The following is a 12,424-nucleotide window of genomic DNA, read 5'->3' on the forward strand; positions in this document are numbered from 1 at the left end:
GGCTCAAACTGCAAGGCTCACTGATCTAAGCACCACTGCGGGCAGCGTGGTCACGATCATTCTTTTGCATGAGTGAAGAGAGTATTTGTTGCAACTCTTTACTGATGAATATTCGCAAACAACTGAAGGTTATTACAAACAGCAAATAAAACTGGGGGCTGCAACAGGGGGCTAGTTAACCACTCCCAGTCAGTTCTGTTGAATATGCACTTCCTTACACAGTGCAATCCGACCACATACTATATGTGATGTACAATTCAAATCACTGTCTTTCACTTCCATCTGTCCCAATAGAAACACAAGCCACGCTTGGGGTCCCCTGTTTGAATGTGTTGTGTTGAGGGAGTCTGATTGTGTAAGAGATGTCACCTCCTGCTCAAACCTCCAAACTACATATCTTGTACAATAAGACACCCTCCACACAGCAGTTTATCTTATGATGCATCACAAAGCTAAGAGCACCCTGAGGATCTCATTCCAATCTCTGTTTGCACTCTGGCTCTGAGCTTGGTGTGGCTGGTGGTGCTCTGCACTCACTTGCAGGTCCTGCCTCTGCTCTGGCACTCGTAGCTGTCGAAGAAGCACTCTGCAGTGTTGCACTGCTCGTCACACATGTCGTTGTTGAACAGCTCCCAGCAGCGCAGCTCGGGGGGGCACAGCTTCCAGGGGGAGGGGAAGTGCAGGGAGCAGTCCCCGCTGTCCCAGCTGCACTCGTGGGTGTTGCACTGCGTGTCGCAGACGTCATCACCAGCCTTGTGGGCGCACTGTGGGATCTGGCAGTCTGTTCTGGGTACCCGGGGAGATTGGGGGGAGTAGATGTCACAGTCGCGCCCGTCGAAGTGCTCCGGGCACTGGCACTGGTAGTAGGGCGGCTGGGGCTGGGCTAGGCAGGTGGCCCCGTTCCTGCAGGGTCGGTTGGCACAGCCCATATTCTCACACCGAGCTCCCTCGGGTCCCTCCGGGCAGCGGCACAGTGGACCTGACGAGGTCTCCACACAAACCTGCTTGTTCTGGCAGCGGATCTGCCCACATCGGTTATACTCACAGTTATTCCCAACAAAGCCCTTCAAATGAAAAGAAAGAATTCAGAAGCAGTTTTGAATGCAATTTCTCTTGGTTACAGCGCTGGACTAAGATACCCCTGCTGACCTACTGATTGCCCTGTCCTCAAGTTCACTGCTTCAAGTTATTCAGGCCCCCAAACTCATTGTATCCATCTGAAGATCATGATGTGAAAGTTGATGTGCTGGATAGAACTGAAAGTATCTGTATGTTTACAACTGTACATGAAAGACAAAACCTGCAACAGCTTAGTGAATGAGAATCAGCACTAGGAGAGGAAGGCAACATGACCAAGGCTGACAGCACATAGCACATTAAGCAAATCACATGCAAAAGTAGGTCCCATGATTTGAGATGTTCTGCTAAGTAATAACCATGCTAGGCTTCATAAGATGCAGAGATCCTTATGCCTGGACATTTTGAAAGCATCTTTACCTTTTGATGAGCTCTCAGGCCTTCTGCAGCATGAGAACAACAGAATCACACATTATACATTTACTGCTTTTACTCTTCCCCTGAGAATCTGTGTTGGCACAGAAAGCTGTTTACTAAACTAGAAAGCAGCAACTAAAAGGTATTTCACAGTGCGTACATTAACATTAACACCACCAGCACAGCACAGCGACACACAGAAACCATTTCTTTAAAGGCAGCTCACCAAGCGGCAGTGGCAGACGTAGCCAAGTGGAGAGTTGAGGTCAACAGAACACGCCCCACTGTTCTGACACGGGTTCAGCTGGCACAGGTCCACGACAGTCTGACAGTGACGCCCTGCCAGACAATACAGCGTTACAGTGAGGAGCAAAGAGACAGTGTGACAGTGAGGGGCAATGAGACAGTGTTACAATGAGGGGCAATGAGACAGTGTTACAATGAGGGGCAATGAGACAGTGTGACAGTGAGGGGCAATGAGACTGAGACAGTGTGACAGTGAGGGGCAATGAGACTGAGACAGTGTGACAGTGAGGGGCAAAGAGACAGTGTTACAGTGAGGGGCAAAGAGACAGTGTTACAGTGAGGGGCAAAGAGACAGTGTTACAGTGAGGGGCAAAGAGACAGTGTGACAGTGAGGGGCAAAGAGACAGTGTTACAGTGAGGGGCAAAGAGACAGTGTTACAGTGAGGGGCAATGAGACTGAGACAGTGTGACAGTGAGGAGCAAAGAGACAGTGTGACAGTGAGGGGCAAAGAGACAGTGTTACAGTGAGGGGCAATGAGATTTTACATATTTGCAGTAAAGGTGAAGAGTTTGTAATGACAGAAACAGTGTGAGGGTTAGAAAGCTGTGTTTGCAGTATTGCCCTCTCTCGTGGATTTAGGACAGTAACAGTATTTTACCTGTGAAGCCGTCCCGGCACTTGCATGTGTAGTTGTTGGTTTTCTGGACGCAGTCAAGGCTGCCCTTGGGGTCACAGGGGCTGGACAGACACTCGTTGACATCGCCCTCACAGTGCTGGCCAGCAAAGCCAGGGGGGCAGCTGCAGGTGTAGCCCCCGATCCCATCGATGCACTGCCCTCCATTGAAGCAGCGTGGCCCCCCACTGGGATGGGCATCTGGAGCACAGTCATCATCGTTGATCTCACACTGCAGCCCTGCAACACACAGAGAGACACACACACAGACACATTATATTAATGCCAGCAACATCGAGCAAAACAGTTTGAACATTCCATTGGCACGATTTGAACCCCTTGTTTGTTTTTTCTGGCTTTCCAGACACACGGTGATGTCAACTACCATCGTCAATCAATCCAGAAGCACAGAGGTGAAGATGCATGGGTTGCAGGTACAGCAATGCGGTCCATGCCAGTTCTTCACAGAGCAGATCTCTTTCTTGTTCCAGCATTAGAAGTGCAGCCAGTCTCAGCTCAGACTCACTGTGCACCTTGGCGTTGTGTTTCAGGGCCTGTGTGTGAGCGCAAGCACTAAGAGTCTCCTCACCGTGTGTCCCGGGAGGGCAGGAGCAGCTGAATCGGTTCACCAGGTCGAAGCACGTGCCTCCATTCCTGCAGGGCTGGGACTGGCACTCGTCCACTTCGTACTCACAGCTCACCCCCTGGTACCCAGCCAGGCACTGCGGAGACAAAAACAAGGACATGAGCACCTGTGGAGCTGCAGTGGATCCCTCGGTGTGCTGGGACACTGGGTCAGTCTCACCTGGCACAGGTAGCCCCCCTGCAGATCCTGGCAGCGAGCGGCATGGTGGCAGGGGTTCGAGGCGCACTCGTCCACGTCCAGCTCACAGTAGCTGCCGGTGTAGCCCACCTGGCACTGGCACTGGTGGGTGTTGCCCGTATTGATGCATGTTCCAGAGTGTTGGCACACCTGATCAACGCTGACACCTAACATCAACACACCAACAGCAGTGCTTTAGCTGCGAGCCCAACACTGCAGCCACTGAAATACTATAGATACACACAAACACACACACACACACACACATACATTGAGTGAACATCTTGGATGACTTTTTATCGTACAGCCTTAAACAACGTCCACTGCTTGTGGTCTTTTGCCGTGCTCATGAATTAATAAAAGAACAGTAGTTAACCGGTGAAGCCTCACGTTTGTGAAAAGCAGCCATCTTGCAGGAGACCATGGGCACGTCACAGTACAGGCCAGTCCAGTCACTGGGACACTCGCACCGCAGGGACTGCCCCACCTGCACACAGGTGCCCCCGTTGTTACACAAAGACGTGACGCACAGGTTGACCAAGGTCTGCAGAGTGAGAAAAAGGATACAAAACAAAGTGATGAGGGGTCGCAAAGCTGTGCTGTGCATCCAAATAGACATGGATTCAGTACAGAGGGGATCTGAGGTGGGCAATAAGGTCAACACCAAGTCATGATTATAGCCAAAACAATTGGTCCTCATTTAGCTAACTTTGAACATAATGACAGCCCCTAAAGGATCCCGATGCTCAATCCAGTTTACTTCTTTATTTTAGTACTCCAGTTTGGACACAGCGCTCTCTCTTGGATATCAGTGGTTATGTTGTGCCCCAGATTCCAGCTCCTCACCTGGCAGTTGTTGCCAGTGTAGCCCGCAGGGCAGGAGCAGCGATAGGTGCCCAGCCTGTCCATACAGGTGCCGCCGTTCTGACAGGGCTGGGAGTCGCACTCGTTGATCTGGTACTGGCACACCGTGCCCGCGAAGCCCGGCCGGCAGCGGCAACTGAACTTGTTGATCCCGTCCACACAGGTGCCATTATTGAGACAGGAGCTGAGACAAAACAAGGACAGCATGTCAGTATCATTATTGAGACAGGAGCTGAGAAAATACAAGGACAGCAGGTCAGTATCATTTACCAGAAACTCCACAATTTATTGTAGAAGTTGGGGAGGGTAGAGAAGGTCCCTTTGCTCTCCAGGAGAGCAGGATCAGCAATGATCTGCCCTGCCCGCACAGGCTGTGATTGCTGCTGAGAGGAGTGTGCCAGCGGGCTGAGACAGACAGCAGGGTCCCAGCGCTGCTCACATCAGTGCCAGCGGGCTGAGACAGACAGCAGGCTCTCTGCACCCGGGAATGACAGACAGCAGGGTCTCACAGTGTAATGCAGGGTCCCAGTGCTCTCATACCTGTCTCTGCACTCTGGGATGACAGACAGCAGGGTCTCACAGTGTAATGCAGGGTCCGAGTGCTCTCATACCTGTCTGTGCACTCCAGGATGTTGGTCTCACAGTGGATGCCGTTGAAGCCCGGGGTGCACTGGCAGGCGTAGCTGTTCACATAGTCGTTGCAGGTGGCTCCGTTCAGACAGGGGTGGCTGTCGCACTCGTTCACCTCTGTCTGGCAGTGGGCCTCGTGGAACCCCGGCAGGCAGGAGCACGAGAACGAGTTAACGCCGTCCACACAGGAGCCCCCATTCTGGCACGGATCTGAAGAGCACAACGACACACAGAGCTCTTGAGAACAACGGACTGAATGAGCTGCAGTGCTTTCATTAATCATGGTAGTGATTCCTTACAGAGCAGCATGCTGTCTAGCGGTGCCAGAGCCTCCAGCCCTGTGTTACATGTGTGAGCAAATCGTGCATGAGCACACTGCAGAGCTAATAACATGCACCGTCATAGAACATGAGCACACTGCAGAGCTAATAACATGCACCGTCATAGAACATGAGCACACTGCAGAGCTAATAACATGCACCGTCATAGAACATGAGCACACTGCAGAGCTAATAACATGCACCATAAAGCACAAGCACAAACTAGAACTCATTTAAACAGAAAGCGTCCAGTCCCACTCATAGTGCAGGCAGATCTTATTTCGATGAGCCTGTCAGGTGACATACTTGGCGTGCAGTCATCGATGTTGGTCTCGCAGTTGGTCCCGGTGTACCCAGGGCGGCATTGGCACTGGTAGCTGCCCTGGCTGTTCTGGCACACAGCGCCATTCTTACAGGGGTTGGTGACACATTCGTTGATGTCTTGTGAACATCGCTGACCTGAAAATGAATGGATCTTCTCATTAACCTTCATTCATTTAGGTATCTCTCTTACACACAAGAAGACCTGACCAAGAGGACTGAAGCGTCACTCAAAATCCTAAGACGACAAAACGGTCTCAACAGACTCTCAAGCTGAAGCCCTGGCACAAACCTACCTTGCCAGCCGGGGGCACACAGGCAGGAGTAGCTCGAGTAGTCAGCAGACGCCTGGCAGATCCCAGAGTTGGTGCAGGGATCCGGGTCACAGGGAGCAAGGATGACTTCACAGTTCACACCTGCAGAGTAGAAGAGGGGGTCACTGGCACCTACAGGCTGTGCTGTGCTGTGCTGTGCTGTGCTGTGCTGTGCAGTGCTGTGCAGTGCTGTGCTGTGCTTGCTATGCAGTGCTGTACAGTGCAGTGTTATGCAGTGCTGTGCTGTGCTGTGCACATTTACAGGGACCCTTTTGACACCTTCTAGCTAAGAAACAACATTTCCAATCTATATTTCAAGGCTGAATGGACATGTTTTTAACAGAGTGTCCCTGTGCAGAGAGAGCTCTCGGGACAGTCCTGTGAAAGGGTTTGGGTTAAGGAGCTCTCGGGACAGTCCTGTGAAAGGGTTTGGGTTAGGGAGCTCTAGGGACAGTCTTGTGAAAGGGTTTGGGTTAGGGAGCTCTCTGGACAGTCCTGTGAAAGGGTTTGGGTTCAGGAGCTCTTGGGACAGTCCTGTGAAAGGGGTTACCTGTGTAAGGCAGTGAGCAATGGCAGGTGTAGCTGCTGACTCCATCGATGCAGGTCCCCTGGTACAAGCACGGGTTCGAGGCGCACTCGTTGATATTAATCTCACAGTTAGACCCTGAAGGAAAGAGAAGATCCATCAATAAGGACATGTGGCCCCATTGTCAGGCCAGCTCTGTGGATCCAATGTCAGCCAGTCAGCTCCTCCCATCCTCCCCTGCGCTCACCTTTGAAGCCCTTCCTGCAGGTGCAGCTGTAGCCGTTGGTGAGGTCAGCGCAGGTTCCTCCATTGACACACGGGTTCGATTCACATTCATTGCGATCCAGCTCGCAGTCCATCCCTGCCCAGCCAGGTTCACACTCACACCTGTACCTGCGAGGAGAGCAAGCCGCACCATCAGGACCCGTCACTGTGCGGCCCGTTTGTTCACATCACTGCTGCTTTATACAGCTGGGACGCACAAACTGGAAGAGGAGTTGGACAGGGAACAGCCGAACCGATTCACAGACACGGACGTGAAGGAGTGTCCTGCTGTGAAACTCATCTCAATGGACTGGCAGTCAGGGTGAAGGAGAGGGCTGAGACTCACACAGGCATAGAGGGATGTCTTACCCATTGACGTCGTCCATGCAGCTACCATGGACACAGGGGCTGCTGACGCACTCGTCCACCTCGGAGTAGCAGATGGGGTCCCGGTAACCCTCGGGACACAGGCAGCGGAAGCTGTTGAGCTCGTTCAAGCACGTGCCGCCGTTGTGACATGGGTTCGAGGCGCACTCGTTGATGTCGATGTTGCACATTGGGCCTGCAGGGCAGAGGAGTCATCAATAAGAGACAGGGCAGAGAAGTCATCAATAAGAGACAGGGTAGAGGAGTCATCAATAAGAGACAGGGCAGAGAAGTCATCAGTAAGAGACAGGGTAGAGGAGTCATCAATAAGAGACAGGACAGAGGAGTCATCAATAATAGACAGGGCAGAGGAGTCATCAATAAGAGACAGGGCAGAGGAGTCATCACTAAGAGACAGGGCAGAGGAGTCATCACTAAGAGACAGGGCAGATATGTCATCAATAAGAGACAGGACAGAGGTGTCATCAATAAGAGATAGGGCAGAGGAGTCATCAGTAAGAGACAGGACAGAGGTGTCATCAATAAGAGACAGGACAGAGGAGTCATCAGTAAGAGACAGGGCAGAGGAGTCATCAATAAAAGACAGGACAGAGGTGTCATCAACAAGAGACAGGGTAGAGGAGTCATCAGTAAGAGACAGGACAGAGGAGTCATCAATAAGAGACAGGACAGAGGTGTCATCAATAAAAGACAGGACAGGAGTGTCATCAATAAGAGACAGGGCAGAGGAGTCATCAATAAGAGACAGCGCAGAGGAGTCATCAATAAGAGACAGGGCGGAGGGTGTCACCAGTAAGTCCTTCACTCAAGCAGCCCCACCATCAGCAATGCGCTCCTGAAGTCATCACTCTAGTGCTTAGAGTCACAGTGCAGCCACCGTACAAGACTTTAACCCCCTGATCTGTGCCAATATTAACCCTTCCCTTACAGATATGACCCAGACAGTGATTTCTGCATGTTTATTTCCCCAGCTTTAGCTGTGGTTATTATTTTCTGGATATGTACAGAGCAGCTCAGTGTGGCTGCAGGGCTGCTGCACTGCAGTGCCCTCACCTGTGTATCCCGGAGTGCAGACGCAGTCGTATCGGTTCAGTCCATCCTTGCAGATCCCATATTCACAGGGGCTGCTCGCACACTCATCAAAGTTATTCTCACAGTTGTCACCTGGAACAGGAAAACTATTTTTAAAAATACTCTATTGCTCTTAATTTCAACTGTCCTAATGGACAGACAGACAGACACAATGCCCATGGATATTACTATAACACAGAACACCCAGACACACAGGCAGACAGACAGGCAGGCAGGCACGTTGGAATATTTCAACATGCACTATATTCTGTGGCCACTAGATGGCAGGGTTTCTGCATGAATAACATCGTGTAACCAATTTTTTATTTTTTTGTTCCTGGTTAGTAAGTGTTATTTCCTAATTGCTTATGCCTCAAAAGTATAGGAAATGGCTATTACTCCCCGCAAACTTTGCTTTTGTGACCAGGACAGTGATATTTCAAAATACCACTATTTCCAATGGGAAAACGGGCAAATGTGTGTCTTTTCGTTCACATAAAGTCAGAAAAAAACACATATGAATCCAAATTAACATGTATTTATACTAAAGTAATACAAAAATGACTACAAAAGATTTAGAAGTGAGTAGTTTTTCGAGATTTACGATTATACTGTAAATACACTGAGGTTTTAGTTTGCTACTTGCACAATGTTACTGTGATTAAGCAATGCGAGTGCACTTCCTGACTCGCTAGCAGCAGGAAACACAACCTGCCTCTAGAACTCATTACTGACCTCTGTCCTACATACCCCTAGCCAGCTCTATCCAAGATCATTCTGCTTTGAATGTATGTATATGTAACTATGCTTTATTATACTCCGCAATGCCTTCACCGCATTTCACAGCTCTAAACTTTTCTAAAGGCATGTCTGTCTGTCTGTCTGTGCAGCAGTGAGACAGCGCTGTGGGGAGTGTGTTCTCCTCTCTGTCTGTCAGGGTGCAGCAGTGAGGCAGCACTGTGGGGAGTGTGTTCTCCTGTCTGTCTGTCTGTCAGGGTGCAGCAGTGAGGCAGCACTGTGGGGAGTGTGTTCTCCTGTCTGTCTGTCTGTCAGGGTGTCAGGGTGCAGCAGCAGAGGCAGCGCTGTGGGGAGTGTGTTCTCCTGTCTGTCTGTCTGTCAGGGTGCAGCAGGGAGGCAGCGCTGTGGGGAGTGTGTTCTCCTGTCTGTCTGTCTGTCAGGGTGCAGCAGTGAGGCAGCACTGTGGGGAGTGTGTTCTCCTGTCTGTCTGTCTGTCAGGGTGCAGCAGGGCAGCGAGGCAGCGCTGTGGGGAGTGTGTTCTCCTGTCTGTCTGTCTGTCAGGGTGCAGCAGGGCAGCGAGGCAGCGCTGGGGCGCCGCAGGGCCAGCGAGAGGCTCTCACCGGAGGTGCCTGGCAGGCAGTTGCACTGGTACTTGTTGACCAGGTCGATGCAGCGGCCCTCGTTCTGGCAGGGGCTGCTCTGGCACTCGTTGACCTGCTCACTGCAGATGGGTCCCACGTAGCCCGGGTCACACACACACGTGTAGGTGGCAATGCCATCCTGGCAGTGCCCGTGGTGGCAGGGCTCCGGATCACAGTCATCGATGTTCCCCTCACACAGCAAGCCAGTGAACCCTGCAGACAGACAATGGCTTTCAATACAGCACAGAGACAAGGACTTTCAATACAGCACAGAAACAAGGGTTTTCAATACAGCACAGAGACAAGAGCTTTCAATACAGCACAGAGACAAGGGCTTTCAATACAGCACAGAGACAAGGGCTTCAAACACAGCACACAGCTGTATCTTACGCTCTGCGCAGTCACACTCGTAGCTGTGCCTCTTACCCTCTGCGCAGTCGCACTCGTAGCTGTGCCTCTTACCCTCTGCGCAGTCGCACTCGTAGCTGTGCCTCTTACCCTCTGCGCAGTCGCACTCGTAGCTGTGCCTCTTACCCTCTGCGCAGTCGCACTCGTAGCTGTGCCTCTTACCCTCTGCGCAGTCGCACTCGTAGCTGTGCCTCTTACCCTCTGCGCAGTCGCACTCGTAGCTGTGCCTCTTACCCTCTGCGCAGTCGCACTCGTAGCTGTGCCTCTTACCCTCTGCGCAGTCGCACTCGTAGCTGTGCCTCTTACCCTCTGCGCAGTCGCACTCGTAGCTGTGCCTCTTACCCTCTGCGCAGTCGCACTCGTAGCTGTGCCTCTTACCCTCTGCGCAGTCGCACTCGTAGCTGTGCCTCTTACCCTCTGCGCAGTCGCACTCGTAGCTGTGCCTCTTACCCTCTGCGCAGTCGCACTTGTAGCTGTGCCTCTTACCCTCTGCGCAGTCGCACTCGTAGCTGTGCCTCTTACCCTCTGCGCAGTCGCACTCGTAGCTGTGTCTCTTACCCTCTGCGCAGTCGCACTCGTAGCTGTGTCTCTTACCCTCTGCGCAGTCGCACTTGTAGCTGTGTCTCTTACCCTCTGCGCAGTCGCACTCGTAGCTGTGTCTCTTACCCTCTGCGCAGTCGCACTTGTAGCTGTGTCTCTTACCCTCTGCGCAGTCGCACTCGTAGCTGTGTCTCTTACCCTCTGCGCAGTCGCACTTGTAGCTGTGTCTCTTACCCTCTGCGCAGTCACACTCGTAGCCGTTGGGTCGATCAATGCACTTGGCTCCGTTGTGGCACGGCGTGCTCGCACACTCATCGATGTCCACCTGGCACACCACACCACTGAAGCCTAAAAGAGAAACCACACTGAACCCACACAATGCAGCTTTGAGCTAACATGCTGAAATAAAACACTCCTTCTTCCTTCTACACCATAACTCTTTTTAATGTAACTTCATGCAAACTTCCCGGGTTTGACGCCTGCTTGAATTAAGCTCTAATTAAGCTAATAGCTGAAACTGCACACAGGCACGCACGCACACACGCACGCGCGCACGCACACGGACACACTCGCACACACACGCACATGCACGCACACACGCACACACGCACTGGATGGAAGTGGTCTCACCTGGCGGGCAGTCACACATGAACCTGTTGATCTGGTCGGTGCACCTGCCGCTGTTCAGGCACGGGTTACTCTGGCACTCGTCGATGTTCTCCTCACAGTGCAGCCCGATGAACCCTGCAGAGAGAGAGAGAGCCAGGCAGCTCAGAGACACTCTGCTACTGCACTGAGGAGACTGGCTGAGACACACTGCTACTGCACTGAGGAGACTGGACTGAGACACACTGCTACTGCACTGAGGAGACACACTGAGACACACTGCTACTGCACTGAGGAGACTGGACTGAGACACACTGCTACTGCACTGAGGAGACAGACTGAGACACAGTGCTACTGCACTGAGGAGACTGGACTGAGACACACTGCTACTGCACTGAGGAGGCTGGACTGAGACACAGTGCTACTGCACTGAGGAGACTGGACTGAGACACACTGCTACTGCACTGAGGAGACAGACTGAGACACAGTGCTACTGCACTGAGGAGACGGACTGGGACACTTTACTACTGCATTGAGGAGATTGGACTGAAACACACTGCTACTGCACTGAGGAGACTGGACTGAGACACACTGCTACTGCACTGAGGAGACTGGACTGAGACACACTGCTACTGCACTGAGGAGACTGGACTGAGACACACTGCTACTGCACTGAGGAGACGGACTGAGACACACTGCTACTGCACTGAGGAGACTGGACTGAGACACACTGCTACTGCACTGAGGAGACGGACTGAGACACAGACATGCAGGCTCTCTCACCTGGCATACAGATGCAGGTGAACTCTCCGATCTGGTCCAGGCAGGTGGCGTCGTTCTGACAGGGCATGGAGATGCACTCGTTGACGTCAGCCTCGCAGCGCGGCCCGGTGTAGCCGAGCGCACAGTCACAGCGGAACGAGCCGTCCGTGTTCACACAGCGCCCGCCGTGCTCACAGGGGTTAGAGTCTGCAGAAGAAGAATAATAATAATAATATAATGGAACGATTCCATCCAGTGTGACGGCTGCATGTTCTCCTGGTCCCTGGAGCTCCAGTTCACTTACTCATGGTGCATTCATCGATGTCCTCTGTGCAGGCGGCTCCTTTGAACCCTGAGGGGCAGGTGCAGATGTACTGCCCATTTAGGGGGTTGGTGTCACACATCGACTCCTCCTGGCAGGGGTTGCTAATACAAGCATCTGCCACGTGGCACAGGAGACCTGGCACAGAAGGGAACGAGAAGCGTTTGAGCAGCGTGAAATAGCAGGTTCTGGTTTCACAGTGTTTGAAATGGGTTAGCACTGGCTTGGAAACATCAAGGGTTACAGCCCAGACTATCTCTAGTTCTGAACCCATCTCAACGCTGCTGGATCCAAACAAAGAGTGAAGCATTGAGAGCTCAAACTGATCTGCTTACAAACCCCCCAGACATGTGCATGTCTTTGCTAGGAGCTGTGAGCAACCAGGAGGTCAGAATAACTTTTACACAGAATTAGGATCAAGTCTGTGTGTCTCCCTGTCTCCGGGGTGCCTCCCTATCTCCGGGGTGCCTCCC

The 12,424-nt window shown here is 52.1% G+C and overlaps 1 protein-coding gene across 1 annotated transcript in view; it reads right to left on the reverse strand.

Annotated features, from left to right (window-relative positions):
• Positions 1–12,424, reverse strand: part of LOC121331096 (neurogenic locus notch homolog protein 2-like) — a 47,390-nt gene that overhangs the window by 8,355 nt on the left and 26,611 nt on the right. The window contains exons 7-25 of the mRNA XM_041278266.1: positions 11,934–12,089; positions 11,651–11,836; positions 10,892–11,005; positions 10,496–10,609; positions 9,293–9,526; positions 7,917–8,027; positions 6,846–7,038; positions 6,460–6,605; positions 6,237–6,350; positions 5,669–5,788; positions 5,358–5,510; positions 4,713–4,941; positions 4,084–4,285; positions 3,628–3,781; positions 3,220–3,404; positions 3,004–3,136; positions 2,400–2,654; positions 1,721–1,833; positions 538–1,064 (exon numbers count right to left, since the gene is read on the reverse strand). Of these exons, the coding sequence (XP_041134200.1) occupies positions 538–1,064; positions 1,721–1,833; positions 2,400–2,654; positions 3,004–3,136; positions 3,220–3,404; positions 3,628–3,781; positions 4,084–4,285; positions 4,713–4,941; positions 5,358–5,510; positions 5,669–5,788; positions 6,237–6,350; positions 6,460–6,605; positions 6,846–7,038; positions 7,917–8,027; positions 9,293–9,526; positions 10,496–10,609; positions 10,892–11,005; positions 11,651–11,836; positions 11,934–12,089 (3,439 nt within the window). The remainder of the gene's footprint in view (positions 1–537; positions 1,065–1,720; positions 1,834–2,399; positions 2,655–3,003; positions 3,137–3,219; positions 3,405–3,627; positions 3,782–4,083; positions 4,286–4,712; positions 4,942–5,357; positions 5,511–5,668; positions 5,789–6,236; positions 6,351–6,459; positions 6,606–6,845; positions 7,039–7,916; positions 8,028–9,292; positions 9,527–10,495; positions 10,610–10,891; positions 11,006–11,650; positions 11,837–11,933; positions 12,090–12,424) is intronic.

This window comes from Polyodon spathula, chromosome 18, assembly GCF_017654505.1.
Source record: "Polyodon spathula isolate WHYD16114869_AA chromosome 18, ASM1765450v1, whole genome shotgun sequence".
In the NCBI taxonomy this organism is placed as follows: Eukaryota; Metazoa; Chordata; class Actinopteri; order Acipenseriformes; family Polyodontidae; genus Polyodon; species Polyodon spathula.